The sequence below is a fragment of the Paramisgurnus dabryanus genome, chromosome 3, assembly GCF_030506205.2.
Source record: "Paramisgurnus dabryanus chromosome 3, PD_genome_1.1, whole genome shotgun sequence".
In the NCBI taxonomy this organism is placed as follows: Eukaryota; Metazoa; Chordata; class Actinopteri; order Cypriniformes; family Cobitidae; genus Paramisgurnus; species Paramisgurnus dabryanus.
Genome location: NC_133339.1, coordinates 20,942,050 through 20,969,605, shown reverse-complemented (window position 1 = coordinate 20,969,605; position 27,556 = coordinate 20,942,050). Strand labels below are relative to the sequence as shown.

General features: G+C 35.4%; 4 protein-coding genes across 6 annotated transcripts in view; 1 reads left to right on the top strand and 3 right to left on the bottom strand.

The window, feature by feature from the left end:
- Positions 1-3,173: 3,173 nt before the first annotated feature.
- Positions 3,174-5,496, bottom strand: ifnphi2 (interferon phi 2). The gene is made up of 5 exons (XM_073813876.1): positions 5,068-5,496; positions 3,770-3,856; positions 3,519-3,656; positions 3,356-3,433; positions 3,174-3,263 (listed from the first exon to the last, which is right to left on the bottom strand). The coding sequence occupies exons 1-5, from the start codon at positions 5,332-5,334 to the stop codon at positions 3,174-3,176; spliced, it is 660 nt and encodes a 219-aa protein (XP_073669977.1). The 5' UTR covers positions 5,335-5,496.
- Positions 5,497-8,355: 2,859 nt separating this feature from the next.
- On the bottom strand, positions 8,356-12,130 carry ifnphi1 (interferon phi 1). Its single transcript, XM_065252559.2, has 5 exons — positions 10,944-12,130; positions 10,308-10,376; positions 9,932-10,087; positions 9,494-9,586; positions 8,356-9,196 (listed from the first exon to the last, which is right to left on the bottom strand). Exons 1-5 carry the CDS (start codon positions 11,073-11,075, stop codon positions 9,092-9,094), a joined length of 555 nt encoding a protein of 184 aa, XP_065108631.1. The 5' UTR covers positions 11,076-12,130; the 3' UTR covers positions 8,356-9,091.
- Positions 12,131-15,449: 3,319 nt separating this feature from the next.
- LOC141281962 (interferon alpha-5-like) lies at positions 15,450-24,351 on the bottom strand. The gene is made up of 6 exons (XM_073814115.1): positions 24,222-24,351; positions 16,593-16,654; positions 16,364-16,432; positions 15,814-15,963; positions 15,637-15,711; positions 15,450-15,527 (listed from the first exon to the last, which is right to left on the bottom strand). Exons 1-6 carry the CDS (start codon positions 24,349-24,351, stop codon positions 15,450-15,452), a joined length of 564 nt encoding a protein of 187 aa, XP_073670216.1.
- Positions 23,310-27,556, top strand: part of arhgap27l (Rho GTPase activating protein 27, like) — a 31,924-nt gene continuing 27,677 nt past the window's right edge. For all 3 annotated transcript variants that reach the window (XM_065252736.2, XM_065252734.2, XM_065252733.2), the window contains exon 1: positions 23,310-23,653. The gene's annotated coding sequence lies outside the window, so the exon portion shown is untranslated. The remainder of the gene's footprint in view (positions 23,654-27,556) is intronic.

Sequence of the window (27,556 nt, the reverse complement as noted above, 5' to 3'; positions counted from 1 at the left end):
CCGCATATGTAATAATGATTGCTGAAACAGTCATCCATTTAAGATATTTTCTAGGTTCATGATATTAACTTTATCACCCAACCCAATTTAATCATAGAAAGTTGCAAAACCCTAAACAAATGAGATCACAGTGGCATCACACCATTCTTATATGTTGAGAATCACATTGAGTACAAGTTCATTGTAAATTCAAAATGTTGAGTTCATGAGTGCACAATGAGTGTGCCTTATATACTAAAATGTCAAGACATGCCATGGAGAAGCCTAGCTCAGACAGGAGCTTAGAGTTATTCACAGATTTGTGTTGTCCAAGCATCGTGGCCTAGTGGTTAGATGGTCAGAAGTTTTTGTAATCCAGATGTTGTTGGTTCGAATCCCACAGCTATAGCAGGAAGTCACTACAGTGTTTCGGTGTTGCCTTAATATTTGCCCAGTATTTGTGTCGGTGGTTTGTGTGTGTTTGAGTGCATTGAAAAAATGCAAAGACAATTATGTCTCTTTCACTTTTTCTTTTATTGGTCTTTGATCATAAAAATCTGGGGAAAATCTGTAAAATAACAGTTGCTGCAGAACTTTTAAAGAAAAAATCTGTACATTATTGGTTTTGGACTATAATTTTACGTTTTTTGTTTGGCAGTCGCCAGTTTTTGATAAAACATTTTACAGTGTAGCATCACACGAGTGTGCATAGTCATTTCATTTGTATGTCTTAGCAGAGGTTACTTAACAGCAGACATTGGCCTGGTTTCACAGACAAAGCTTAGCTGAAGCATCTTTTGTAAAAATGTCTTACAAAAATACATTTTTGATGAGTATCTTGAGACAAATCGACATTGAGCTCAAATATGTGTTCTAGTCTAGGACTAGCCTTAAGCCTTGTCTGTGAAACCTGTGGCCGGTTGCATAAAACTTTAAGACTAGTCTTAAAAGTTAGTCATTAATTTTTTGAAGTCTTGAAGACTGATCATAACTGTTTTAAGTATGTTACATAAAAAGGTAGATTGGTCTAATTTAAATCCAAATAATTAGACTGATTAGCCCTAACTAATTGCTAGTTAGTCAGAATCATTCTTAAGACACAGTCTTAACGTCACGGCTATGTTTATGCAACCGGCCACAGGGGTTAGTTTTAGAGATCTGACTAAGTGTTCTGTTTAAAACCGTTTAAAGCATTCACACTTTACCCACATAGGCTATCCTGCAGTTTGCAACATGTTGCAGAATTACACATCCTGTTTCTCATCTGTATGTCTAGATAGAATGTATATTAGTCCTATAAATTGCAGTGTCATAACCCTAGTTTGTCCTCCTACAGTTTCCCTGTATTTACCATTTGCTACTTGATTTGTGAGATCACTTTTAATATATGTATCCATATAGCGATACAGCGACAATGTTTTCCCTTATTAGACCTTATTGTTAATCTAAAATTTCACAAATATTTTATTTTCTAGTTTGTCAAGTGTTGGAAGAATTAGGTGAATTACCATAAGGCAGAAATATACCTTTGCACAAACAATAAAGTTAAATCTGATTTCTTCATAAAATCAACACAGAAGAGTAGAACTATACTGCTGCTTGAATGGCATTGCTGATTAATTTCCCTATTGAGTGTTAGCTGTCACTGGGGCAGTTATCCTAATATGTACTAGCTATAAATTTGGTAAAAATATGAAGTTTTGAGGTACTAATATGAACTCTTTGGGATTATTTTAATCCTGGATTAGGCCTTAGTTCAATTATGAAATTTAACTAGTTTTAACGAACAGGTCTTAATTTGCATTTTGAAGCAGCACAAAAGACACTGATGTATTTTAAGATATGTCAGTGCAAGTTGTTTTCAGTTCAGACAGATTTTATATTTATTTTAGTCTAGGGCTATGTAATCTCTGTCCGGGAAACCTACGCTTTATGTGCTAAGGTGTACTCTAAGGGTAACTACCCCATTGACAGCTAGGGAGCTTTTTGAAATTTCTTACAGTGTAGACCAGTGGTTCTCAAACTGGGGGGTGTGAGATAGTGTGGGGGCAGTTTTATGACACTTACGTTAAAGATAAATCATGGTCGCACCACATTACATTTTTAAAGGTTAGACTTAAAAAAAAAAACTTTGGTTTCCCCAGAATACGTATGTGAAGTTTTAGCTCAAAATATCATATAGATAATTTATTATAGCATGTTAAAATAGCCACTTTGTAGGTGTAAGCAAAATTGTGCCGTTTTGGGTGTGCCCTTTTAAATGCACTAAATGGCAGTGCCGTGGTTGGATAGTGCAGATTAAGAGGCGTATTATCCCCTTCTGACATCACAAGAGGAGCCAAATTTCAATTACCTATTTTTTCACATGCTTGAAGAGAATGGTTTACCAAAACTATGTTACTGGGTTGATGTTTTTCACATTTTCTAGTTTGAAAGAAGCACTGTGGACCCAAGTATAGCACTTAAACATGGTAAAAGTCAGATTTTCATGATATGTCCCCTTTTAGGCTACAGCCAATATATACAAACATACCCATAATAGACTTATAGCTACATAGAAGGCGTACCATTTTTAATCAGGCAAAATTTTAAGTATTCCGTCATAAATTTACATTTACATCTATTCAAAGTGACAATGTGCATTACGCAGTACACATTTTTATCAGTTTGTGTGTTCCCTGGGGATCAAACCCACATCCTTAAGTGCTTCTAATGCAATAATCTACATTAATCAAGAAACAGGATTATACATCTAACTTTGACATATGATTAAGACTCTATCATAATATACTAACAGTTATATATAGCTACATGTTTTTGTTATGTTACCATATAAAAACATTACCAAGAAGATGCCTGAAGAGAATGCGAAATACCAACTGGTTATTTTTGCACTATACCATGAGATAAAGTTTAAGGAGTTAAAGGAAGAAGCTACAGATAAGAGCGGCCAAGGCCATAAGACAGAGTTGAGAAAGAAAGCACCCGGAGAGATAAGTGTTGAAAAAAGCCCAGGATGCCATGCAGGCCTCACTTTCAATAAAGCTCATTATAAAAGACAAAACTTTTGAAGACGTTGTTTTTATTGTAAAAACATAAATATATTTATAACAATGTAAAAAATAAATAAATAAATAATAAATAAATACTTCAATAAATACGTCAATAAATAGCTAAAATACATTTTGGTAAAACTACACTTTGGATGAGTTAAGCTTAAGGATGACTTTAAGAACATGCAATAGCTCCTTTCGAATCACCTCCCAAGCGCAGAAACTGTGGTCCTGATAGAGAAAAAATTATAAGAGATTAGTACATGTAATGATGACAAAAATTGAGTGAATTTGTATTTAAATTACAAAACAGCTTACTTTACCTTGTCTCTAAGTAGAGTGGCTAATTTATTGAAATAGGTGTTTAGAGCATTCTCTCTTACAGGCCGATGCCTTCCCTCCTGAAAAATACAGAATTAGGACACAATTACAGACGTGTTCACATAGCCATTAAAGCCTACAGAAATAAATGCATGTTTCACTTACACATTTGCTCTCCTCAGTTAGGCGGTAAACTAGGTGTAGGAAATGCTCTGCTTTCTCCTGGTCCCAGGACTCTGGGAAAGTGTCGTTCGCAAACAGAAAGTCGATGTGCTCCATGATTGTATATAGGCCTACTGCTTTCTGCAAATATAACAACAACAGAAAACATTTAGATTTGGTTTATTAGAAACATTTTGATAACCATCCCAGAGCTATGCCTGTAATGCTGTGGTGTTGGTGAGTTGTCATTTTACCTCATTTGAGCCCTTTAACATCAGAGCAGATTTCGGGAAAGTTATCTGAATGTTTTCATCCAAGCATTCACGGGGAAAAATGCCTCCCTGATAAAATAGAAAGAACACAATGATTGGGACTACACTTTAAAAAATAAGGGTTTCTAAAACTTTCTTTGTAGGCTATGCAGTACCAAAAACCATGGTTCTCAAACTTTTTCGGCATGCGGCCCCCCTTGTAGGCCTATATATGATGCATCCCTCCGCTCCCCCACCAAAGAAAATGTATGCCATAAAACATTCTTACATTTTAAGTAGGCTAAAACTAATTTTAATTAGACAAAACATATTAAGTTTTACAACATATTGCTGTTGGTTATCTTAGGTTAAATTACACAGAATTGATGATAAGTTTATTTATTTTATAAAATGTAAAAAAAACAACAGGGACCCCCTTGGCACCATCTCCCCAAGTTTGAGAACCACTGCCATAAACAACCTTTAACAGACACAAAAAGATAAGAAAGAAAAGTTTTTGAAAATCTTTAACTGAGTGGTTCTTTGAGAAACCAAATGTTTTGGGTCACTTGACTAAAATATTTTTCATGATCTTAAGAGCTTTTGATACAAATGTGATGTCATCTCTGTAAAAAGGAATTGTGCCAATTAATATTAATTTCTAAAAATGTTTTGTTTAAATAATGTTTTTGAAGACTGACCAAGTAATGAAGAAAAATCGATCAATAAGCAGTCCACTTCAATATACTGTAAGACCTCAAGAGACTGGCTGATAAAATGCTAGGAGAACATAACTACAATGAAGATGTTATAGGCTAAAATAGTTTCATTTATTTTCTTAGCATATACTTGCTTTTTGTGTTATTCCAAAGTTATACGTTCAGAATTATTTATGTGGAAAAATGAAAAGAAATACGTGACCCTCAACTTTTGACCTGCATATAGGACATGTAAATGCATGAGGTACACTCTAAAAAAACAAACGGTGCTATATAGCACCAAAACTGCTTTGGATCATAACCATAGAAGAACCATTTTTAGTGCCATATAGCACCGGTGAAGCACCTGTGTAGCACCTGTGTAGAACCATATAGGGGCCATATAGCACCACATATGGTTCTACAAAGCACTATATGGTTCTACACAGGTGCTTCACCGGTGCTATATGGCACTAAAAACGGTTCTTCTATGGTTACGATCCAAAGCAACAGTTTTGGTGCTATATAGCACCGTTTGTTTTTTTAGAGTGTAGATAAGACATATAAGAACACTCGCATAATGAAAAAAAAGTTTCAACTTACCATGTTCTCAAGTAAATTGTAGCTTGTTTTTACGAGCCTCCACGGAAGATGACAGGTTGTTGGCATCGAGCAAACTTGAGCAAATATAAAAACGGAACACAGCAAGGTGATGTACTGAAGCGTCATTTCGTAAATCAATTCAAGAGCGGAGATCGGGAAGAAAGTTGTTAGGTGTCCAAGTAAAAAGTTAACAATATATAAGCTGCAACACTCGGTCCAGAACACTGCTGTCACTTTTTCAATAATCTGTATAAAACGAACACCCATCGTCCTTTTTATACAGCGTGTATGATTTAGGGAAAGCGAAATGCGGGTGGAAAAAAAGATGCTGAGTATACTTGTAGCTACAGGATTTTTTTTACAAACCGCGCGCCTCACTCGTTTCGTTTGTTGTGGCAGGATGTGATCTATCTATCTATCTATCTATCTATCTATCTATCTATCTATCTATCTATCTATCTATCTATCTATCTATCTATCTATCTAAATATCTATTTAGCCATCTATCTATCTAGCCATCTATCTATCTAGCCATCCATCCATCCATCCGTTATCAATTCATCTTTTATTAAATTCTGTTTTTTATTAGTCTTATGATATTATTGCTTTTATTTTAATAGAACAGATGTTTCTTTATTTTTTGAAAGGATTGAATTATTGATTGTAAATTATTTCAGTTTTGAGTTCAATTGCATTTTGATTTCGTATGTAATGCTTGTCAATGAGTTTAGGTTGTATTAAGAAATTATTAAAAAACGTGCTCGCCTTTTCATTTTCACTCGAAAGTCGAAATTGCCTGCTCGGTAAGCCCCTTGTCTTTCTATGAATGGGTGTTTTTTTACCAAGTTCACTGCGTTGGATTCAGACAATGGGAAAGCGAAATGCTCATTGCGCCAACCCACTTTAGGGCTGCCAGCGAGTTCACCTCCTACGCGGATAAACCACACGAGCGCGAGCTCAGGTTGGGTTCCATTAACAGCTAATAATCAGCGCGACCATATACTTACTAATGCCCGCATCGTCATCACTTATTAGCGGAATATTCCGTCCAAACCAGTATAAACGTATAAACCGCACGGATTTTCATCTTGTATGCTGTTGAACATCTGGAAAAAATAAGAGCACCGCGTATTTTATGCTATGCGTTATTGAGCATAAGACCTTTTGACTTACCCCGAACAACTAACAAAATTTTCCTTTAAATGCATCATCGTGGAATGTCATAAACAGGGCAATGACAATGGTCTCGTGTATCGTCTGAGTCTGTAGCAGATGCTGCGTTGGTTTAAATGCCATGTCACATCTTCTGATTGTTAGGCTATTTAATAGAAGAGTTTCAGTCTTTCCGGTGGATAATTTGTTTCGAGCTCTCCTGTCCTGTGCAAGAACGAGATAGTTTTATATATTTTATCATATCTTCTATTTTCTCAATAGCCTCAGGATACAATGAAAAACCTCTCCCTCAGGTTAATATATGGGGGGGGGCTCAAACCCCACCCTCTTTGTCTCAAAATGTAAATATGCCCCACTGGTAATAGTGCATATTAATTTTAAAATAATAATTATTAGATGCAACTCTATCTTAAGGCATTTCGTGGTAGTCACGATAATATTTTATTTATTTATTCGTGTTCATGGACACGAATTTCCTCTTTTTGGTGTCATTGAATGTCTTTTCAAAAATAACACAAAATGTTATGACATATTTATAAATATGTTTATGAAATATTTATCAGGGAATAATCACACAGAATAATACACTTCTACCATTACCACAAACAATACAAAAATGGGGACAAAAAAGTTTATTAACCACATTGAATAGATTTTTCAGAAGTGGTGGTGTGGGTTGAAATAGAAGTGGATCATCTAACCCTATACAACCGCAATTTGTTTAATTACTTCGCAGCCGCAGGTACGGAAAAAATACATTTAGGCTGTACTACAATGCTGTCATTGCGAATGAGTCAGCATGTGTGAGTTATGTTCAACTAGTAATTAATGTATAAAAAAAACTGGATTGCTGCCCTATTTCTTATAGTGACATTAATTTATTTATTTAAGGTCAATTACGGCTTTCTAAAGCACGATTAAGTACTAAATTTAAATATTACAGTGCATAAATGAGTACACCCCCTTTAAAAATTAAGATTTTTCTCCATTTGTTAAATATGAGACCAGTTTGCTTTCTTTTATACAAAACAGTTTTATTAAACATTTATTTTTATTAACAAAAAAGTGAAATTCACTGACCACCTTTAGGATACAAAAATTAACTAATTTAAATCAAATGGGGTGATGCAAAAATGAGTACACCCTGATGAATATGTTAGCAAAAAAATTTAATAAAGTGTTACTAACAGGAATTCACTAGGAAATGATGAATATAATTAATCATCACACAGGTGGCCACAGGATAACTGGCAATTGAGAGTGGTATTTAAAAATCCACTCTCATGTAATCCACATGGTAAAGAAATGTCTCAAGACATGAGAAATAAAGATAATTTCTTTGCACAAAATGGTCAAGGTTTCAAGATAATTAGTTAAGCATTGCTAATAAATTTGAATATTGTCACGAAAGGGATCCAAAAAATTTAAAAGGATGAACTTGTGAGAAGCTTTCTGTGATGTCCAGGACGTCCACTGAAGTTAAGACCTCGTCAAGAGTGTTTTGTGACGAGAGATGTGGAAAAAAATCATCATGCAAGTTCAGCACAGTTGGCTTAATCATTAGAAAGTCAATCTGGGGTGTTTCCCATTACACCACACGACTGACGTACAGTGCAAAGGAGAGGCAAGTATGGCTGTCATACACAGAGGAAGCCACTGGTAAAGCCAATGCACAAAAAGCCTTTTGCTAGAGCTCATATTGAGAAAGGTAAAGACTATTGGGTCTCTAGCTCTCTATACTTTGGAGTAATGAGACAGAGATTAATCTTTGTGGGGTGCTCCAAACTGTATGGTGTGGCAAGGGTGAGGAGTACAATGAAAAATACATGGTACCAACAGTAAAGCATGGTGGTGGCAGTGCCCAGGTTGAGGTATGGGGAGTTCTGAAAAGACAAGCAGAACGTCATTTTCCATCCAGGATCTGAAAGAGGTTATTTTTCAAGAATGGAGAATAAAATATGTAACTGTATGTGGTCAACTTCTTTATTCAAAGTCTAGAAGAATTAGTGATGTTTTTAAAAAAAGAATGGAGGCCATGCAAAATATTAGATAACAATATAAGTAACTGTCGAACTTAACAGATTGCCCAGCCCATGCCACATCCAATGGAAATGGCACAACTTATTCACAACTTAATATTTGCAAGCTTGAAAGTTATCATTGCTTCATAAGTCATGTGAGGATAACAAAATAAGGAACATGTAGTGTTATATGAAATGTCGGGTGTGGGGGAACAGTTTGACAATAACATTTTCAAAGCACATATCAAACTTTTAAAGATTAAAGAAAACATGTTACTCATTAAGTCAGTTTTAATAAATCATTTTTTATTTTGTCATTTTATAAATAGTATAAAAACATTTTGAGTCATTAAGAGCATTACAAAAAAAGTAACTTTAAATAATAAATATGAATCTAATAAATATTCTAGGATATAAAAATCCTACACATAAATAAAATTTAAATAAATACAATTATATAATAAAAATAATAAGACCTAAATATCAGGTAATCACAAAATGCATGTACATTACAACTACAACTTTATAAAAAATAATACATCTTCCACCAATCCATATAAAAAAATAAGTTTCAGTTTACCCATTTTGTATGTTTGAGAAACATAATTAGCTTGCTTTTTTGATCATTTCAAGTTTTCATCAGAAAATAAATACAAGGACAAAACTTCATTAAACATCTAAAATGAATTGTAATACAGAAGTGTAAGTGAATAAATAAATCACAGAAAATTCATATTTCTTTAGTTTTTACAGCAGTCTTAGACTTTTTTCTTCTTTGCACCAATTCCTCTTTATGGAATGTAACCCTGACCATCAGGACTGAAGCTCTGTTAATGTCTCAGGTGCTTCTTAGCATTGCTTGCAATGATGTCCATCCTCTTAAGGTGAATTTCCACAGCTCTCCAGATCTGCCCCCATGCCTGAGCACTGAATTCCTTAAAACGCAAGAGGAACAACGCATGTTGAGTTCAACTGACTTTATAATCATTTGAAACCATTAAAATGCACACAATCACAAATACACTTAGCCTCTTACTAAACAGGGAAAACAAATGGTGGAAAATCATTAGGCTAAGTGAAGAGTTCCTGAGTTCTCTGAATATTAAAACCCAGTAACTTGTTAATAGCAAATACTGTAAATCCTTCCCAATTACTTTTAAATAGACCTTATAGCCTCATTATTTTTTTTCAATACAGCTTTATATTGTTATACCATGCAATCAAAAACTTACTTTTTTCTTTAGAGTTTTCTTCAAAACCTTGAAGTGCTTTTTTAATCGTTTCTCATAAGACTTCTTATGTATTGATTTTTGGTATTGAGCCACCTAAAACCAACAAAACACAAAATGTGAGCAAAAAGAGTAAATCAACACAATGCAACAATGTCTGTGAAATCCAGACTAAAGTCTCACAGTCTTATAGTGCGATTAGGAGAATCAAAATTTGATTTTAGTCATTGATTTTACATTGACTTTAATCTTTGACATGACCAGTCAATAATAAATATATCAAGGTTATGTTCTTTACATTATGTAGGATGATTGTACAAAACAGTAAATCACAAAAATATGACTTTAACTTGTTTTTTATAGGTAAGGTCACATATCTCTATCAGTCAAATTTTTCTAGTTAAGTTTTTCAAGTATAAATGTATCTCACACAAGACTTACACATTCTTTGAGGTCAGACGACTGCCTGTGCAGGACACTTAGAAAATTATCTACAGTCCTCGGGTTCCATTTTACTGAATTCATGTGTTCCTTTGCATCCATGAGGTCTATGATATGATCCAAGGTCAGGGTAAGAAACCTCACCTGGTCCTCTGCCTGTAAAGAGACAAAGATTAATGATATAGCTTATAATACATACAAGTGCAGATAATTGCTTTTATTATAACAATGCCATGACATAAGTATTTATATAAAATTGTACACCTTTATAAATAATAGAAATACAGTATCTATGTTGTTTATTGATGTTATGAAATACCTATATTAGTTCTAAACTATTAACTCTGTTCAAGCAAGCTGTTAAATTAAAACCCACCTTATCGTTGTCAATCTGGTGGTATAGGTTCCAGGGAAATGGCACCCTTCCTGGAGGATCGTGTGCACCCTGAAATATAGTGTGAAATAAATAATTTGAGATATCACAGATCCTGCTCATCTATATATATAAATTTGTTCCTACATTATAGACTTCCCTAAAACATATATGCTTACACTACATGCATTAAACTGAAAAATGGTCACAAAAATGTCCCAAGCTCACTGGGGCAGTAATGCATTTAGGTAATAAGTATATGTTATGTACCTTTTCCATTACTGTTGACATACTAATATGCACTCTCTGTGGTACCAATATATGATGTACTAATATGAACTATGTACTTTTCGTAAAGGTTACTGACAGACCATGTTTTGAGAATAAATTATAAGTGTTTTATGTGCATCAGTGGCAAAATTCGTCTGCTGTAACAAACAATTGTAAGTCCAACCTTATAAAACCCTCACAAAGACACATTTGTAATGCATAATAAATTGCTGCTGCATCAATTTTTTATGTGTTCTTTAAAAAACACTGCAAAATGTTTCTAACGCAACAGTCTAACCATGTGGTGATACATTTTCAAACATTCATTCACAAATTAATTAGCCTACAAAATATTAAAATTGTACTTACCATTTGCCTAAGCAGGGTCAGAGACTCATTGCTTATTATGCTGTATCGAGCGAGCCTCTCGCAGGCAGAGCATCGACTCTGCAGGGTCAAAAATATGACAAAGACGTAAGTCCACATTTGATTTTGCTTCATGTTTGCAGAGATGTTTTCTACTCTCTCGTTTAGTAGGTTTGAATGCCATGTTCATGTTTGGGTGCTCAGGATTTATATGGACAGTACGAAAAGTGAAATCTCGAAATCCCCGCTAAGGCTACACCTATCGCAATATACTTTCACTTTCTAGTTTTGAATGGGATGCCATATTCAAAACAACAACAAACCACTCTTTTCAGGTTTGTTTGATATAAAGTATTTTATAAATTAGATCTAGTTCTTTAAAAGAAGTGAAATTTGAATTCGTTTGTATAGGTTTTCGAGACACGTATACGCGTAGTGCTTGAAGCGGAAACATAAGTGTTGGTAGTTGGTACGCTCTTGTCCACTGGTATACAAATCATTATTTGACATTTCTACAGTGAAAATACTTTGAGACATTGCTGGTATTATATCAATTATTATTATTATTCACTAAAGGATACAATTTCGATATAAATGTTTTATACTAAGGAACCGTTTCCCAAACCACTGATTTGATCCTATTTTATGATCTAAAATTATTATATAGGCGAATGTACATGTAATCTGAATGATGCTGGACGAAATTCTATTGGTTATAATTAATAATAAAAGAAGATGACAGCGGATTGGATTCAGTGCATTCAATGAAAAAAGAAAAGAATGAGATTGATAGACACAGACTCAAAATACAGCAACCCATATTATTACTCTGAATTAAACTTAACCAACAGAAAATGTGCAGGCTATGTATAGAACATACAATTCGTATGTAACTACTGTTCAGAAAAGATATAGAAAGCTTATATCAAATATCAAATGATCCGTGCATGCTGTTTCTTTCACCGTCACAGCAAACAGATTTTAGGCAATGCACCCGCAGACCAACCGACGTATGATATCTTTGACCGTCAAGAGTAGGCTAACGTTAAGGCATATCGTTTTCTATTATTTCGGCCCACATCGAGAACAAACACAAATTGGGGTTAGATGCAACGCATTTATGTTTTCTACGCTATATTACTTCTATTAATGTTAGAATATAATATATAGGTCAAAGCAATCCCACGGTCAATAAAACTCACCTTAAAATACAGTACAGAGTTTCCCAGAGCTGACGTTTGAAATGAGAAGAAATGGGAAGTCCCTTTCACTTTCTGTTTGAAGACGTAACTGGATGATGCAACTTGCTGACATAACCGCGCTCTCTCATTGGTTTTCACTTTTCCTGATGCAGCTGCATGTAACGTCACACATTTTTTACAGAGTAGGCTATGTGAACTGGGCTGGCTAACGCAGTAGCCAATCGGATTGTACAAATAATATTTCCCTTTATTCTTTTATTATGACGAATAGTTGTAGGTGCTACCACGGATTCTTAATTTGATTGTTAAAAATCACCACTTTCAGCCTTCCATCAGACATCCGCAGAGCTTTATTATTTTTATTGCCGAGTTACACAATAATCCAAAAATGCGCACAGCCTACACGCAGAAAGAAAAAAAGAAGAAAAAATATGTCGACTGACATTGCCTAAAACCAATACCACAGCAGGGTCAAGAAATTTATAAACATTGAGCCTACCACAGGGCTGTTCATTCTGAAGTTAAAAAACGTTCTTTTGGTGTGCAATAATTTTCAGTTAACGCACAACTATGAAGTATTTATAAGTCTATCTATCAAATCAAATTTTATTTATAAAGCACTTTTTTTAAAACCGCGGAGGCTTAACAAAGTGCTGTACAAGAATCAGTCCGACATCAATAACAATAAAACACACAATCAACAATACATCAATAAATAAGACCATAAAACCACTCTCACATAGAGTCAAAAGCCAGACTATAGTAGTAAGTTTTTAAACTAGATTTAAAACCAGCAAGCGTTTGAGTCTGTCGGATGTACAGGGGCAGGCTGTTCCAGAGCTTCGGTCCTGCAACGGCGAATGCTCTTTCACCTCTGCTTTTCTGCTTTACTCGTGGGACAACTAAAAGTAGGTGGTCAGCAGACCTAAGGGCTCTTGACGGGGTATACTGGCTAATAAGGTCAGACAAATACTTAGGTGCAAGACCATTTAGGGATTTAAAAACAAACATTGTACAGGCAACCAGTGAAGAGAGGAGAGAACAGGGGTGATATGTTCCCGCCTCCGTGTACCCGTCAACAGACGAGCTACTGCATTCTGGACCCTCTGCAGTCTAGAAATAGAGGCCTGGTTTAGTCCTATATAGAGGCCATTACAATAATCCAGGCGTGATGAAATAAAAATGTGAATCAGTTTTTGAAAGTCAATAAAAGAGACAAGTGATTTTACCTTGGCAAGTTGTCTACAGCATTAGATTTCCATATCTCTATGCGAAGTTTAAAAGGAATAAATGATTTATTTAATTTAAACAAATATAGCATAAACATGTGTGGTAGCGAAATAAATAAATTGAAATAAATGAATATAATAATTATAAAAAGAGAAGTAAAATAATCAGTAAATCTCCGAAATCAGCAACGGAGGCAACTGCGTTTTATTGACAATAAAAATCAATAAAAAGCGAAGTAAATCGCCAGAAAAACGTTTTATGGTGTGGCACACTTTATAAGGTTCATGACTGTAAAAAAGTTGTCACTGGGGCGGTATACTTTTTTTAAAAGTACACGTTGGTACATGTCATATTGGTACCTAAGGTAGCCTACACGCTGAGTATAGGCTACATTCTGGTCCCTCAAAAGTACATATAGCCTACCTAAATGGTACAAATTAGGACCTTTTTGAAAGGTACCGTCCCAGTGACAAAAGGTACGACTTTTGTACCTGTTTTTCTGAGAGTGTACCATATAAGCGGAATAATAAACTCCAGTCAGTTGGGTTGAAATAATGCACACCCGCGGTGTAACGCATTAACACATCCGGTGTGCATCAGCCTATCTTGCATAATTTTACCCGTTGTCAATTATTCCTTCCTTAATTCAAAATAAAATATATGAGATTGTACTCTCAGAAGTAAAGGTACATAAGTTGTCAAGTGGGACGGTCCTAATATGTACTATTGAAACCAATGTCTACTTTGAGGTACCAGTATGCACCCCAAGTGGACTTTTTGAAAAGGTACCTTTATTGTGAGTGTGTGAACCAATGATTTTTCAAAAATTTTGATTCTTATATGCAAAACTATTATTAAACTAGGTCGCCATTTATAGAAGTAATAGGCCCCTTGAAGCCGTGGTTTAGCACAAAGCGTGTACATTTAGTTTGTAAATTTAACCATGGCTTTTTTATTGCTTCTATGAAACGACTATTCCATACTTGTCAAGGCTTCATAAAATAAACACAAAGAAACCAAAATTTAATGATGTTGATAAAAATATTTTTTATTCAAACAATAAAGTTTTTTCAGAAACAATGTATCAAGTGGTTGGCTGCCAAAACAACACAGACGCAGACGCAGACGCAGTAATGGAGATGCAGCGGGGCAGTAATACAAATGTAATGAAAATAATTATCAATTTATATTGAACGATAATGACACAGAAAGAGTGCATTTAATGAATTATTATTTAGTCCATGCAGTCTTCTGCTTTGTCTACATTTGACAGTGACGTGTGTTCGACCAAGCTTTGCAGTCGGCAGCTTTTCCTCTGCATACCACTAAAACAATGAGCAGACGATATTTTTTGTTTTCACTGCACCCCAATTTTTAATCAGTGTGTTTTAAAGAAGTAAACAATATGGATTCAGCGTATTATACTCAAAAAAGTGAGAATGTGATGGGGAGAAAACATCTGCGTGTTAGTGGGTTGCGAGTTTCGTCCGCTAATTTACTCATCGATACCTATCTTCGTTTGATCGCTTTCGATCACAGCTGTCGGTCTACGTTTCTACGGAATAATGATAATGCACATAACCAGAGCGTTCAAACCTTAAACAATATTATACATTATATAGTATAGTATAGTATAGTATCACATAATAAATAAAACAAAACAAACTTTTTTTGTCTGACAAAACTCCCCAAAAATAGATTTAACAATGAACAGTGTGAAAACTTGCCCCAGCTTCCCTGAATATTAAATGGTGTAATCAGAAAACGATTTAAGAGACACTGCAGGTTTACATTGACATTTTATTAATTGTAAAAAATAAGTGACATTTACAAATTGCACATATTTGTCCAAAACATATGTTTAAATTATACATTCATTTGGTCTCCAGTTTACATTCATTTATATTTCTTCATAGCAATGGTTCGTCTTAGTTTAGTCAGTCGCAACTTCCTTCATTTGTAGCTACATATACATTCGTTCACTCAGTTTACAAATAGTGCAAATGGAAGCAAATAACATTAGCATATTAATAAATAAAATAACATAAATAATATAAATAACTTTAAATTAAAAAGTTCACAGTTTTTTTCTGAATTCACCCATGACGCCCAAAATCTCATTGCGCACAATCTCCCACGCGCACACACTGAAATTCTGTAAGAAAGAAAAGTATACAGTACATTAATACCGATATAATTAATATTGAAGACATTATCTAATAAACGTTAATGCGTCTATTTGCTCTGAGTTGTTAGTCTCTTACCTGCTCTGTGAGAAACTGATCGAGCTTCTCAAAGTTTTTGACCAGCGTCTCAAGTTCAGAGCTCGCCATCTGGATCTTAAAGATAGATATATTAAATTAATGACAGTGGTAAAGTGTCGACTATTCAGTGGAAAATGTTGTCTCAATCCCAACTATACAGGTATGCCCATGACTTACGGAATTTTCATGTGTTATATTTTGCCTGTGGAGGAACGCCATTAAATGATTGAGCGCAGTAGAATTCCAGTGGCGATGGTTTTTTTTCTTCTTAAAAATCTCAAAGGTGTGATTGAATGCTATCTGCAGTGCTGGCTGCATATCTTGCGCCTGTTCTCAAAAAGAGAATAATTATTAGACATACAGGATTCAAAAGCATCATTGACTTACAACAGATGTGCCATTTATTATTTCCGTTCTTTAAACCTTCATTCAATAACCAAATCATATACGGGAAATATTTGGAGGCATTTGAAAAGTTTATTAAGGATTGGACAATGAATATTAATAAAAAGTGATTTTTGGGGGGTTGCGCCAGTGTGACATTTGATAAACCAAATGATACTGGAGAATGTGTTATAGTCTACCTTACTAAACATTTATCAAACACACCTGAACCAGCTATTCAAGTTCTTCTAGTTTACTTAAAATACGTGCAGTTTTTTTTAAGTTGTGCTGAAACGAAAGCTATGGTATCCAGATTTAACAATTACTTCATAATCTGATGTACCTTTTCTGGAAGGCTCGATGAGAGATCAAAAGAAGTTATTCCCACCTCCCTATGACATTTCTTTTTACCCTGTGGGAGAAAATATTATATTAATAGATTAGCCTATGATGCTTTTCGCCAATATTAATAATTCGTAGACTCACATCCAATAATGATAATATTGTTTATTTTTAGATCATCAGCCCAACACAAGACACATACACACAAATAGATAGACAGACACACTCACCAGGTCATGTAGAAGTCTGATTGTTGTTTTCAAGATCTGCGGTTGCTCCCTCATAATAGATGCTGCAAACAAGGTCGGGATAACAATGAGCCAGAAAAAACACAACAAAGTTTTCATTATCGCTTTGTATATTTGGTAGTGCTCAGTGCCAATATTAACGAAAAATGAACTCAAGTTTGTTGCAAGACACTGGCTATATACTCCAGAAAGAATCACCATACCAAATTTGCATTCCATGTAGGAGGCGGGAAGCCCGGCAGGAATTTTCAAAAGAAGAAAGTGAAATAGTCACGTGCAACTCTTTCATTATCTCACGTTGAAAACATTAATGAGAGTGATATTACCTCACCAATTCCCTTGAGTCCAACAGGGATTTTCACAACCAGTCCTTTTATTAAACGCAATTCATGAGAATGCAGATTAGGAGCTTTTTGATTTCGGCTATTGATTTCCAACTTTGACATTACCTTACTTAGTCATTATTAAAAGGTATCAAGGTTATATTTTGGTCCTTATGATTTTAGCAAACGGTCTATCACAAAAATATGACTTTATTATAACAAGTGACCTATTTTCGTTTACGTATCATAAAATATATATCAGATTAGATTTAATAGTTGTATGATACAACATATATTTCAGTATTTGTTTTGTTTTGTATGATGTCACATATTCAAGCTGTTTGTATTTGGTGATGTCATAACATGATCATGTCGGTGGTAATTTTGCATTGTTTCCGGTGTTGTTTAAATACAAAGCTTTTCATTTTCACTTTCATGTGTTAACTACATGTGGCCGATTGCATAAACTTCTAAGACGATAGTTCTAAAAATGTATCATGTATCTTTTTTTCTCCAATACTGATCATAACTTTAAGTAGGATATGTTACAGGTGGATTGGTCGATTTTAAATCAAAATAGTGAGGCTGATTAAAGCCCTAACTAATTGCTAGTTGGTCAGACTAGTTCTTAAGACACATGTCACGGCTATTAGGCAACCCGATATGTTGAGTAGAATTCCTTCGGGAATTTTATTACGGCACCTTGCATGATGACGCAATATGGGCGCATCAATCATTGCTTAATATGCGCTCATTTGTCTTTGTTATTCTTTCTAGGAACAATAAAGGATGTTAAAAGTTTGTCATATTACGAATTTGTGAGACCTTTTTCTTTATTTTATGTTTAAATAGACGTCACACCCACTGCATCTGTCTGTCTGTGTATTGAGACACAAAATTGGGCCAAGAAAATGTAGCTGTTGTTAATTCTAATTTTAATGTTTGCCAGTCAAACCGCAACAGAATTAAATCAATGTTAATGTATAATTTTATGTATATTATTATGTTTTATTATATATCATTTATTATTTTAATTTATTATTATTAAAGTAACATTTAAAAAAAAAATTTCTTCAAACATTCAACGACGGTGAAGAAGAGAACAATCTTTCCATAAACCAGATTGCAGGATTATGTTAGGCTCAATATTAGATTTAACCCTCTTGGTATGTTCAAATTTTAGCAACACTTTTAATGTTTGGGGTCAAATTGACTCCAAATAGTTAAATATATGCTTAATAACTTCAAATTTAAAATGAAATTGTAGGAAAAAATATATATTTTGATTTTGTTATATAGATAAATTGTTTTTTAGTAGATTAATTTCTATAAAAAAAAAAAACGTATCTTTTGTAGCACATAAATTAAGTGTATATATTTAGTAAAAAAAAAGTAGTAATAAAAATAATATATAACATTTATTTTATTTGAGAACAGTTTTTCACATATTAATAGTAAAAACACTTATAAGATCAGTTTTACAGGAACACTGTGTGTACTTAATGTACATTTATATATTTGGCAGACACTTTTATCCAAAGTGACTAAAAGTAAGTTCAAGTCGAAAAGTATCAAAGAAAAGTAAAAAAGTAGGTCAAAAAGTTGGGGACATATCACGAAAATCTATCAACCTAGAAAATGTTAAAAAGATCAACCCAGTACATTAGCTTTGGTAAACCATTCTCTGCAAGCATGTGAAAAAATAGGTCATTAAAATTTGGCTCCCTCTGTGATGTCAGAAGGGGATAATACAGCACAGCCATTTAGTGCAGACATCAGCTCATTTGCATTTAAAACGACACACCCCAAACCGACAAATTTTTGCTCACACCTACAAAGTGGCAATTTTAATATGCTATAATAAATTAGGTGTTTGAGCTAACTTGAGGGGACACTAAATACTTATTTGACATTAAAAAAGTCTTGTGAAATGTCCCCTTAAAGGTTTAAAAATACAATTTGCATATTTTTTCAGAGATGTCAAAGTAGCTTTGGGGTCAATTTGACCCAAAACATAATAGGAGGGTTAAGTTTAGGTCTGGGTTAGGAGGCTTGTGTACTATTATTTAGTAAATTATGATTATATTTTGCATTAAGACTGTTTCTTTGACATGGATGTAGTTCTAGGAACAACCACATAAAAGATTAATCGGTAGGGGGCAGCAAAACATCGCTATACACCACGACACATGAAGAATCAGAGAGACAGGATTGGTGATGTGAGCGCTTTGATAATTTTTATTTTTTTAAGTTTCAAGTTTACTGTTTAATGACAGTGTTAGCTTGGTCAATACACTCAGTAAATGTGATTGTACCAGCTAATGTTGGATCTTAAAAAAACTTTCTATAAACAAATTAGATTGCAGGAGCATTTTAAGGCTCAATGTTAAGTTTGAGACTGGGTTAAGGGTTTTTTTTACTTACAACTCGTTAGGGGGTCCATTTTAAGGGTTAATTATGGTTACAGAGTTGAATTAGTTTCTTTTACAGGAAAGTCTAGGAGGACCCAATATTATTTACTGCACAACTGGAGGCTGCAGTTTCAGGACCGCAGTTCTTGGACCCTAGTTTTTTTTATGACAGCGCCACCTAGCGAAACTGCAGCCTCCGGTTGTGCAGGCAGATGCTACTCGAGGACCAACAAAAGATTTTGATATATGATAACACAATTTCTCTATCGGCAGGGGGCACCACAACATTGCTATACACCACGACACAGTGACGTTTGATTGTACAGGTGAGTGAACAACATTTTTGCTTTAATGTTTGTTTTCCGTTGTTTTTTTTTCTGCCTCGTGTTTCTTACACGTTAATGTAATATCCCACATTTATCTGCTACAGACGTTATGAAACTATGTATCATATTGCTGAGTTGTGACTGTAGGTCATAAAGTAGCTAAACACTACATTTTTATGCTGTTCATTACACTGGAATATTGTATAACACTTTTCTCCATGACATTTCTGAAACGTTTTCTGTCATACAGCCTCAAATGTAAAAAGATTCCTTGTTCACAGACAGACACAGAACACTAAAACATGTTCACACTTGTTTAAGAGCAACTTGGCATGCTTGTCTTGGAGATTGAGATGTACCGTGTGTCCTAAATTATGCACAATGAAAGCAAACATACACACTCAAACTCACTCTAGCACGTTACTGTAACATACCTGCTCTTCATTCTTAACTCAGTTTGAGGTAAAAGCGTGCAAATCCATGACAGGAAATGAGATAGTTTGAGTAAAGGAAACCTATTGTCGCTTAGCTCACTGAACAGGAAAGAGAGGGCTTCCTTCCAGAGGATGTAGAAGACAGGGGACTGCAGAGAGAAAGACAAAGATATATGTTACCCTGTCTGTGAAATCTCATAAGTCTCATAATCTTACATCTAATTATGAGATACTGAGCATCAAATTTCATTTCAGTTCAATCAATTTCAGTCAAGGTTATATTTTCACAAAATGTTCTTTGCATTATGTAGGTTGATCTTATGTAGAAAACCACAATGTAGTAGATCACAAAAATAACTTTGGTTGGGTTTTCACAGGCAGGGGCACATGATGAGGGCCCCTGTTTTATGACATTTTATAAAATAATTTAATAAAATTATAATTAAATCTCAGAAAAATAAGGATATTAACCACTGCACTATATGTTAATTAAAATAATAAGTTTGGGAATGTTTTATGTCATACATTTTTTTTTGGGGGGAGGGGCACGTATGGGTTGCACTGTATACAAGGGGGCTGTAAGCTGAAAAAGTTTGAGAAACACTGCCCTATGCATTTTTAACTGCAGTTCAGTGTGCCGCAGAACCTGGTGATTCCTTTTAATTCACACACCTTGATTTAAATTTGTTAACTTGTTTTAGGACACTAATGGGCAGGGCTTTGAACCAGATTTAAATTATTAGTCTACATAGTTTTCCTTAAGTCTCTATCTTGTGATCAAACATTTAAAAGGCTACATTTTGTAAGCGGCATAACTGTAATTCTGACATACCTACATTTGTTTCAGCATTACACATGAATTAAGACAAGGACAACTTCTGCCATGTCGTTTATTGGCAAACAACAAATGTTTTTATTAGAAAAAGAATACTGTGGTATTTCAAGATTTCATTTTGTTTGCATGTGTCCTGTCAAAAACAGAAAGATTGTTTGCTTGCTTTTTGAAACGCGTCTCTCCGTGTATGCATGCACACTCACACAGACGGAGGACGAATTCCAAATGGCGCTTCGGGACAAAGATGCAGCATAAACAGTCACTCCACATAAAGTGAAAATTACGTTGTTTTTCAGTGCTTTATTTGCCAAATGTATTTTAATGGACTACAGTATGAGACACAGTAGCGTAACTCTCTCTCAAGTTTATACATCAAGAGTTGTAGGGCATATAGGGATAATCATGTTTGATTGGAGTTGGACCGGACATTCAACCGCATGTGCATCTGTGCGTACAGAAAATTGCTCACTTTAGCGCCTTTTTGTGGTTAAATTGTAGGAGTGTGGCCAAAACTGGTACTGCAATCTCACAACAATCTCTAAACATCAGTTGAGGGCTGCAACTCCACTTTTTAAATGACAATATCCTGGCCGGACCACTGTTGTCAGTGACATAAGTATTTGAAATGAAAATGATTTCTTAATGTCTAGTGACATATCAGGGCCATTTTATGATTAATTGATATAAATGTCTTACAAACTGTTCCTTTAAAATCTTAAGTGTTAATATTTGCAAGCCTTTGAAACACGTGCAAACGATAAACTTTCCCTATTTAAATTTGCATATTAATCCGCAAATCGCATGCAAGCCGAACCGTGGGTCGTGATCTGTACGGACCACGGGTCAACTGTGATCCGTTACACCACTAATTAGTATAAAAAAAATATTGAGATACTTGGTAGCCTACAATTTATCTCTTTTGATTGAGCATTAGAGACTTGGGCTTGAGTAGACTACTTGCTGGTGACAAGCTTCATATTTCTCAGAGTCATATTGCACAGAAATATTGTCAAAGAACGAAAAAATAACGGTATTAACCGGTTACCATTATTTTAAATAAAACATTCTCTTCCGGAACATATATTTTTTTAAAGTTTCTGGTTTTGTTTCTATACCTTGCAAAACATCAAAAGTTTCTGGTTTTCGTTTTTGTTCCATGCAAAGCCGCGCTAATGGGCCAAATATGATTTCTAAGGTAAAACGTTAAAAACTGTCATATATAATCATGCACAATAACATTTGATTTATAAACTAAAGTTAGTTTTCTATTTAGTGTGAGTTTAAACTGGCTTTAGCAGTGTATCTAATTTTCAGGGTTAACCAACAAACCGAGGAAACTTAAAGTGACAGTTGCGAAAGGTTGTCAGTGAATCATTTAACATTTGGCATGCTTTGTTCCTCGTTTGATACACTAAGAGGTCAAAGGAAACAGCTAATTCGTCTATATATCGTAATAAAAATACGTTCCCACATTTTTTCAAGCAAAGACAATCTATTCCAAGAGACAAATAAAACATCATTGAAAGTACATAGTCCATATTGCCCCACCCAGTAAACATACTCATGATTTTTTTTCAGGGGTTGGGCATATTGCTCACAGATCTGAGGTTTAGTAGTAACCTCTTCTTTCCTGGTTACACACAGTTCAGTGAGTCTACGTAGTGAATACGTAGTGGTTTGTTTTTGTGCAGCCTAAAATTGATCAGAGGGAACTGGAAGGGAGGGAAGAAACCACCAGGGCCCAAATGGGTGTGAATCAACCGCTGTGTTTTATTCATAGAAGCTGCATAGAGAACTCACATCAAGCATAAATCAGATTAACAGCCATGTATGATTATATAGTTTTGCTTTGCTTCGTTTACTGCTCACAGTGACTAAAAAATATAACCCTTGAACATTTTCACATAGGGTAACCGGACAAATGACGTGTTTTTGTTTGCAGGTAAGTCAATTATTACTAGGTTCTAGTAATCATCTGGGGAGGAGGGGCACCACCATAAGCGACAAGGAATACCATCTACTCCATATGATAAACTTATGTCATGTAACTGTAGTTGATGTATATATTTGCCAGAATATTTCCTGTGCTTTGAACACAGAAACATTTTGTCAACTTGCTTTTGTAGCCCAGTGATTTTTATAAGGAGTTTGACAGTACCTGAATGTTTTACACATCCGAAATGTACATTTATGGGTTAAATCATGTCTTGACACCTGTACTCTCAGCCATGTGTGTATCTGCTGATGTGCTTGTTTAACTGGTTAAGAAAAGATGAATGTAATTATGTTCCTTTGTACCATACCCTTATTTCTCTCTCTCTCTCTCTCTCCCTCTCTCTTCCTGTTGCTTGCTGTCTCACTCTTTTAAAGCTGTGATGTGAGTGCTGGAACAGGAAATGAATGCAGACAGTGGAGGCAGGCAAGCTGAAACTGGCACAAAGCTGTAGCGTGTATACACACCCACCCACATTCAAGCATACACACATACGGATGTTCACCGATCCTGAATGACAACTGTCAGAGCTGGAACTTTAAGCTATAGGTGGGACAACAAAGTGCTGTGGGACGAAGACCGAACCTTTCATTACATCGGGAGACTTAATCAGAAGAAAGGAAATTTAAAAAGAAAACCAGGAGGGGAAACCTACAAATGTAACTTGAACAAAAAGAGAAAGAGAGAGAGAAAGGATGGCACTCCAATTCCTTCAAAGCAGGTATGGGATACTTTGTAGATGTGTTTAATAATTATTTCAGAGTACTTTGTACCTTTGGCAGACAATTTGTTTACCTCTTTTTATATCTTATATGAGTGTTTCCCTTAGCAAGTGATTTTTAAAAAAATCAGCTACCTTCCTTTTTTGTGTTCCTGTGTGATAAAAACAGATTCCTGCTGTTATACACATGTTGTAGTTTCAAAAGAGAAGCAGTACTGCTTTGAAACCACAGTAAGCGATCTTTATTTGTGCTGTGAGAGGAGAATATCAGCGCATGCTGTCAGCAGGTTTAACTGCTGTTGAGTTTTATATGTTCAATGCATGATATTGTTTGGCGTGGGTGTCACATGTTGATCACCTGAGTGCAACAGTCAACAAGATTGGTGAAGTGAACATAATAGGGATTGTTGTTACTTTAGATTCATTGTCGGAGCCCTTAATTTGAGCACTCTCAAAAACAGGTAATTCAGGTTTATTGGGAAACTTTAATAGCCTACATTAATTCACAGTACAGTACGTATGATCAAAACATCCCTTATTTTGGACTTTTATAATCTCGGTTGTATACTTGACAGAAAGCAATAGTGCTCTTTCTGCATTCCTGAGGTGACTGGGCTGGTGGGTGTGGAGGGAAACTGGAACACCACAGATCTGGTCCAGCTCTGTGAGTACACGGCACATTCCAGGGAGGATCTCATTTCTGCCTGAAGCCTTTGGTCTGTGCCGTATAACCTCTAAGAATAACCATTATAACATCTGAGGTCACCGCTTTGTTTGGATTCCAATCGCACGTTTTTCGGAATCTTCATTTGCAAGCATGTTCGCATCTGCTACGTCTAAGCCAAACCAAAAATAAGAGTTCTGTCATCATTTGTTTTGCCTCGTGTCGTCCCAAACGTGTATGAGGAATACAGTTAGAGTGGTGTTTTTTTAGAGAACAAATGTAAATAGTTACGAAAAATACAATTAATGACCTCAAAAGTAATCCGCGCGACTTGTGTTGTAAGTTGTGTGAAGTGTCATGATAGTTATTTCCTGAAAAAAATCTCGCCCTTTCGGCAATAGCTGCCAAATCTAATTTGCACTTGTTCAAACCCGGCACAGACGTGCTTGAGCACACAAGCACAAATGAGATTTGGAGATGTTATTTTCAGCAAGTATTGACTTAGATATTAGCCTGTTCACCACACCAAGTTCTAATTTATTTGGGTGCACCTTTAATTTTCAATAAAGCGGAGTCACCTTTGAGTTTTTAAGAGATATTGTGTTTTCTAAAAACAAACGGTGCTATATAGCACCAAAACAGTTGCTTTGGATCGTAACGATAGAAGAACCATTTTTAGTGCCATATAGCACCAGTGAAGAACCAGTGAAGCACCAGTGAAGCACCAGTGAAGCACCTGTGTAGAACCATATAGTGCTATGTAGAACCATATGTGGTGCTATATGGCCCCTATATGGTTCTACACTGGTGCTTCACTGGTGCTTCACTGGTGCTTCACTGGTTCTTCACCGGTGCTATATGGCACTAAAATGGTTCTTCTATCGTTACGATCCAAAGCAATTGTTTTGGTGCTATATAGCACCGTTTGTTTTTTTAGAGTGTACCAAGTGTGTAGATTGGGTTTGAACTAGGCTTGGGCGGTATCCTAATTTTGATACAGTCAAACCTCCTCCCTATTTTAGCTTGGTATACGGTATTACCGTGAATAATTATAAAATTATGACTCAGAAGCGTCACCAAACTGTTGGCTTGTGCCTAAACCCTTCAGAAACTGAATAGCAAACACTTATACTGAAATATATAATATTATAAAGTGAAATACAACAGTCAAACAGAATCAAATTAACATAAACATCCAGAACAGTTTTCGCGGAGAGACGTGCACACAAATCAATTAAATTAAATCACACCGCACGAACAACTTTTAATAACAAAGAGCAGCTCATAAAAAGTGCAAATAGACCTATTCGCGGTGAACTTTTTGCTGGACAATTTGCAAATTGCCTCATCCATATTTACCGCCTTGGCCTTCTCGTTCGGTCGAAACCTGAAATACTGCAGAAGTTGTGTTGCACGGTACGCGACTCACCATCTTTCCCCCTCTCTCTCTTAGTCCTCCACGCTGTCATGTGGTGACATACGCATTTTTAGGCATTAAAAAAAGTATATTTTATATTTGATCCTTATCTGCCATATAAGTGCATTGTTTTTATGACCGTATGACAGTATTGAAACTGATACCTTTGCTATTTTTAGATCCCGCGGTATACCGTATTACCGCCCAAGCCTTTAAACATTAGTGGTGGGTAATTGGTAGTTTCGATCATGGGGTTGGTCACCTCCCCCCAAACCCTACACACCCCTGTTTCTACATCACTTTCTATACGTTATCAGGATTTTGAAGATTTTGGGCAGATGTGGCAAAAGGTCAAATAAAATTTCAGGAGAGCTGAAACCTAACTTAAAAGTGTGGTTGTTTGAGTGAACACTTCACATACAGACGCATTTCTCCCCTGTCGTGAACATCCTGTGAGAGAACCAGACAGCGCAGCAAGGTCAAAGCAAGCCGGGCTTCAAAAAAACAAGGGGTTTCCGTGTTTAAACAGTGTTTCAATGGGAACGGCCTCCTCCAATTGTTCTACGCTAGCACCCTTTTTCATCTGGAAGGACACAGCTTCCCGCCAAATACAGCTTTTGCAGATTCCAACGTGATTCGTTTAAACAACTACTGCACGATGAATCACGTATTAGTGTTTTTATCATTTTTGCACAGCTGCCGTTTAACTCAAGGGAGCGTCACCCAAGGGTTCAAAAGCTGTCAGACAGGTTCTGGCTCTGCCTTTGATCAATGTTACAGTGTTTGTGAGATACATTAACTAACCAGTCCGAGATCCAAGTTGAGAGAACTTCATATCGGTGTGGAGATTTCCCACTTATTTATCCTTTTTTTTTTTTTTTGCTATTTTAAACCATAAGCACAACATTATTTTGACTTCATTTCTGTTTATTAAGCGAGAAGGTGGTCTTTGATGTCCTGTGTAAGAAAGGTCAGTTTTGTCAGTCTGTGGACTTTCTGTGCTGTCAGAAAAAAGGTACAAAGTTGTTCCTTTTTCTGTCGCTGGGGTATACCTTTATGGTTATACAACACATTGAAATGTTGTACCTTATGGGGTACAATATTATACCATAAGGACCAATTGTGTACCTTAAAGGAACAGTATGTAAGAAATGTATATCAATTAATCATAAAATGGCTCTGATATGTCACTAGACATTAAGAAATCAATTTCATTTCAAATACTTATATCACTCACAACAGTGGTCTGGCCAGGATATTGTCATGTAAAAAGTGGAGTTGCAGCCCTCAACTGATGTTTATGTTGTCATTTTGTGTATTGGCCACCAGTTGGGTGATTGCAGTACCAGTTTTAGCCACAAGTTTTGTTATTGCAATACCAGTTTTGGCCACAATCCTACATACTGTTCCTTTAAGTAAAATTTTAGGGGGTACAAAACAGTTAACTGTACCTTTAAAGGTACACAATAGATTCTTAAGAAACAGTAATGTACCTCAAAAGGTACAACATTGTATTATGTTTATATACCTGTAAAGGTACAAAACGGTACCTTGGGGTACCGCCCCAGCGACAAAAAAGGTACAGTTTTGTGCAGTGAGTCCTTGATAAGGGATGCCATCCCTTGCTTCGCAGGAGACGTGTCTTGGCCTGTTTAAAAAAAAAACGCTTTGTTGTTTCAGCATGTAACTGATAAAGTCTACTGATGACGAGATTCATTTCCATGGTTAAAAACAGTTAGACTGAGTTTCCCTTATTTTTTGTTGTGAGACAACATAAAAAAACAGGAAACAGAGTTTACATGACACGTTTCGCAGTACTCAC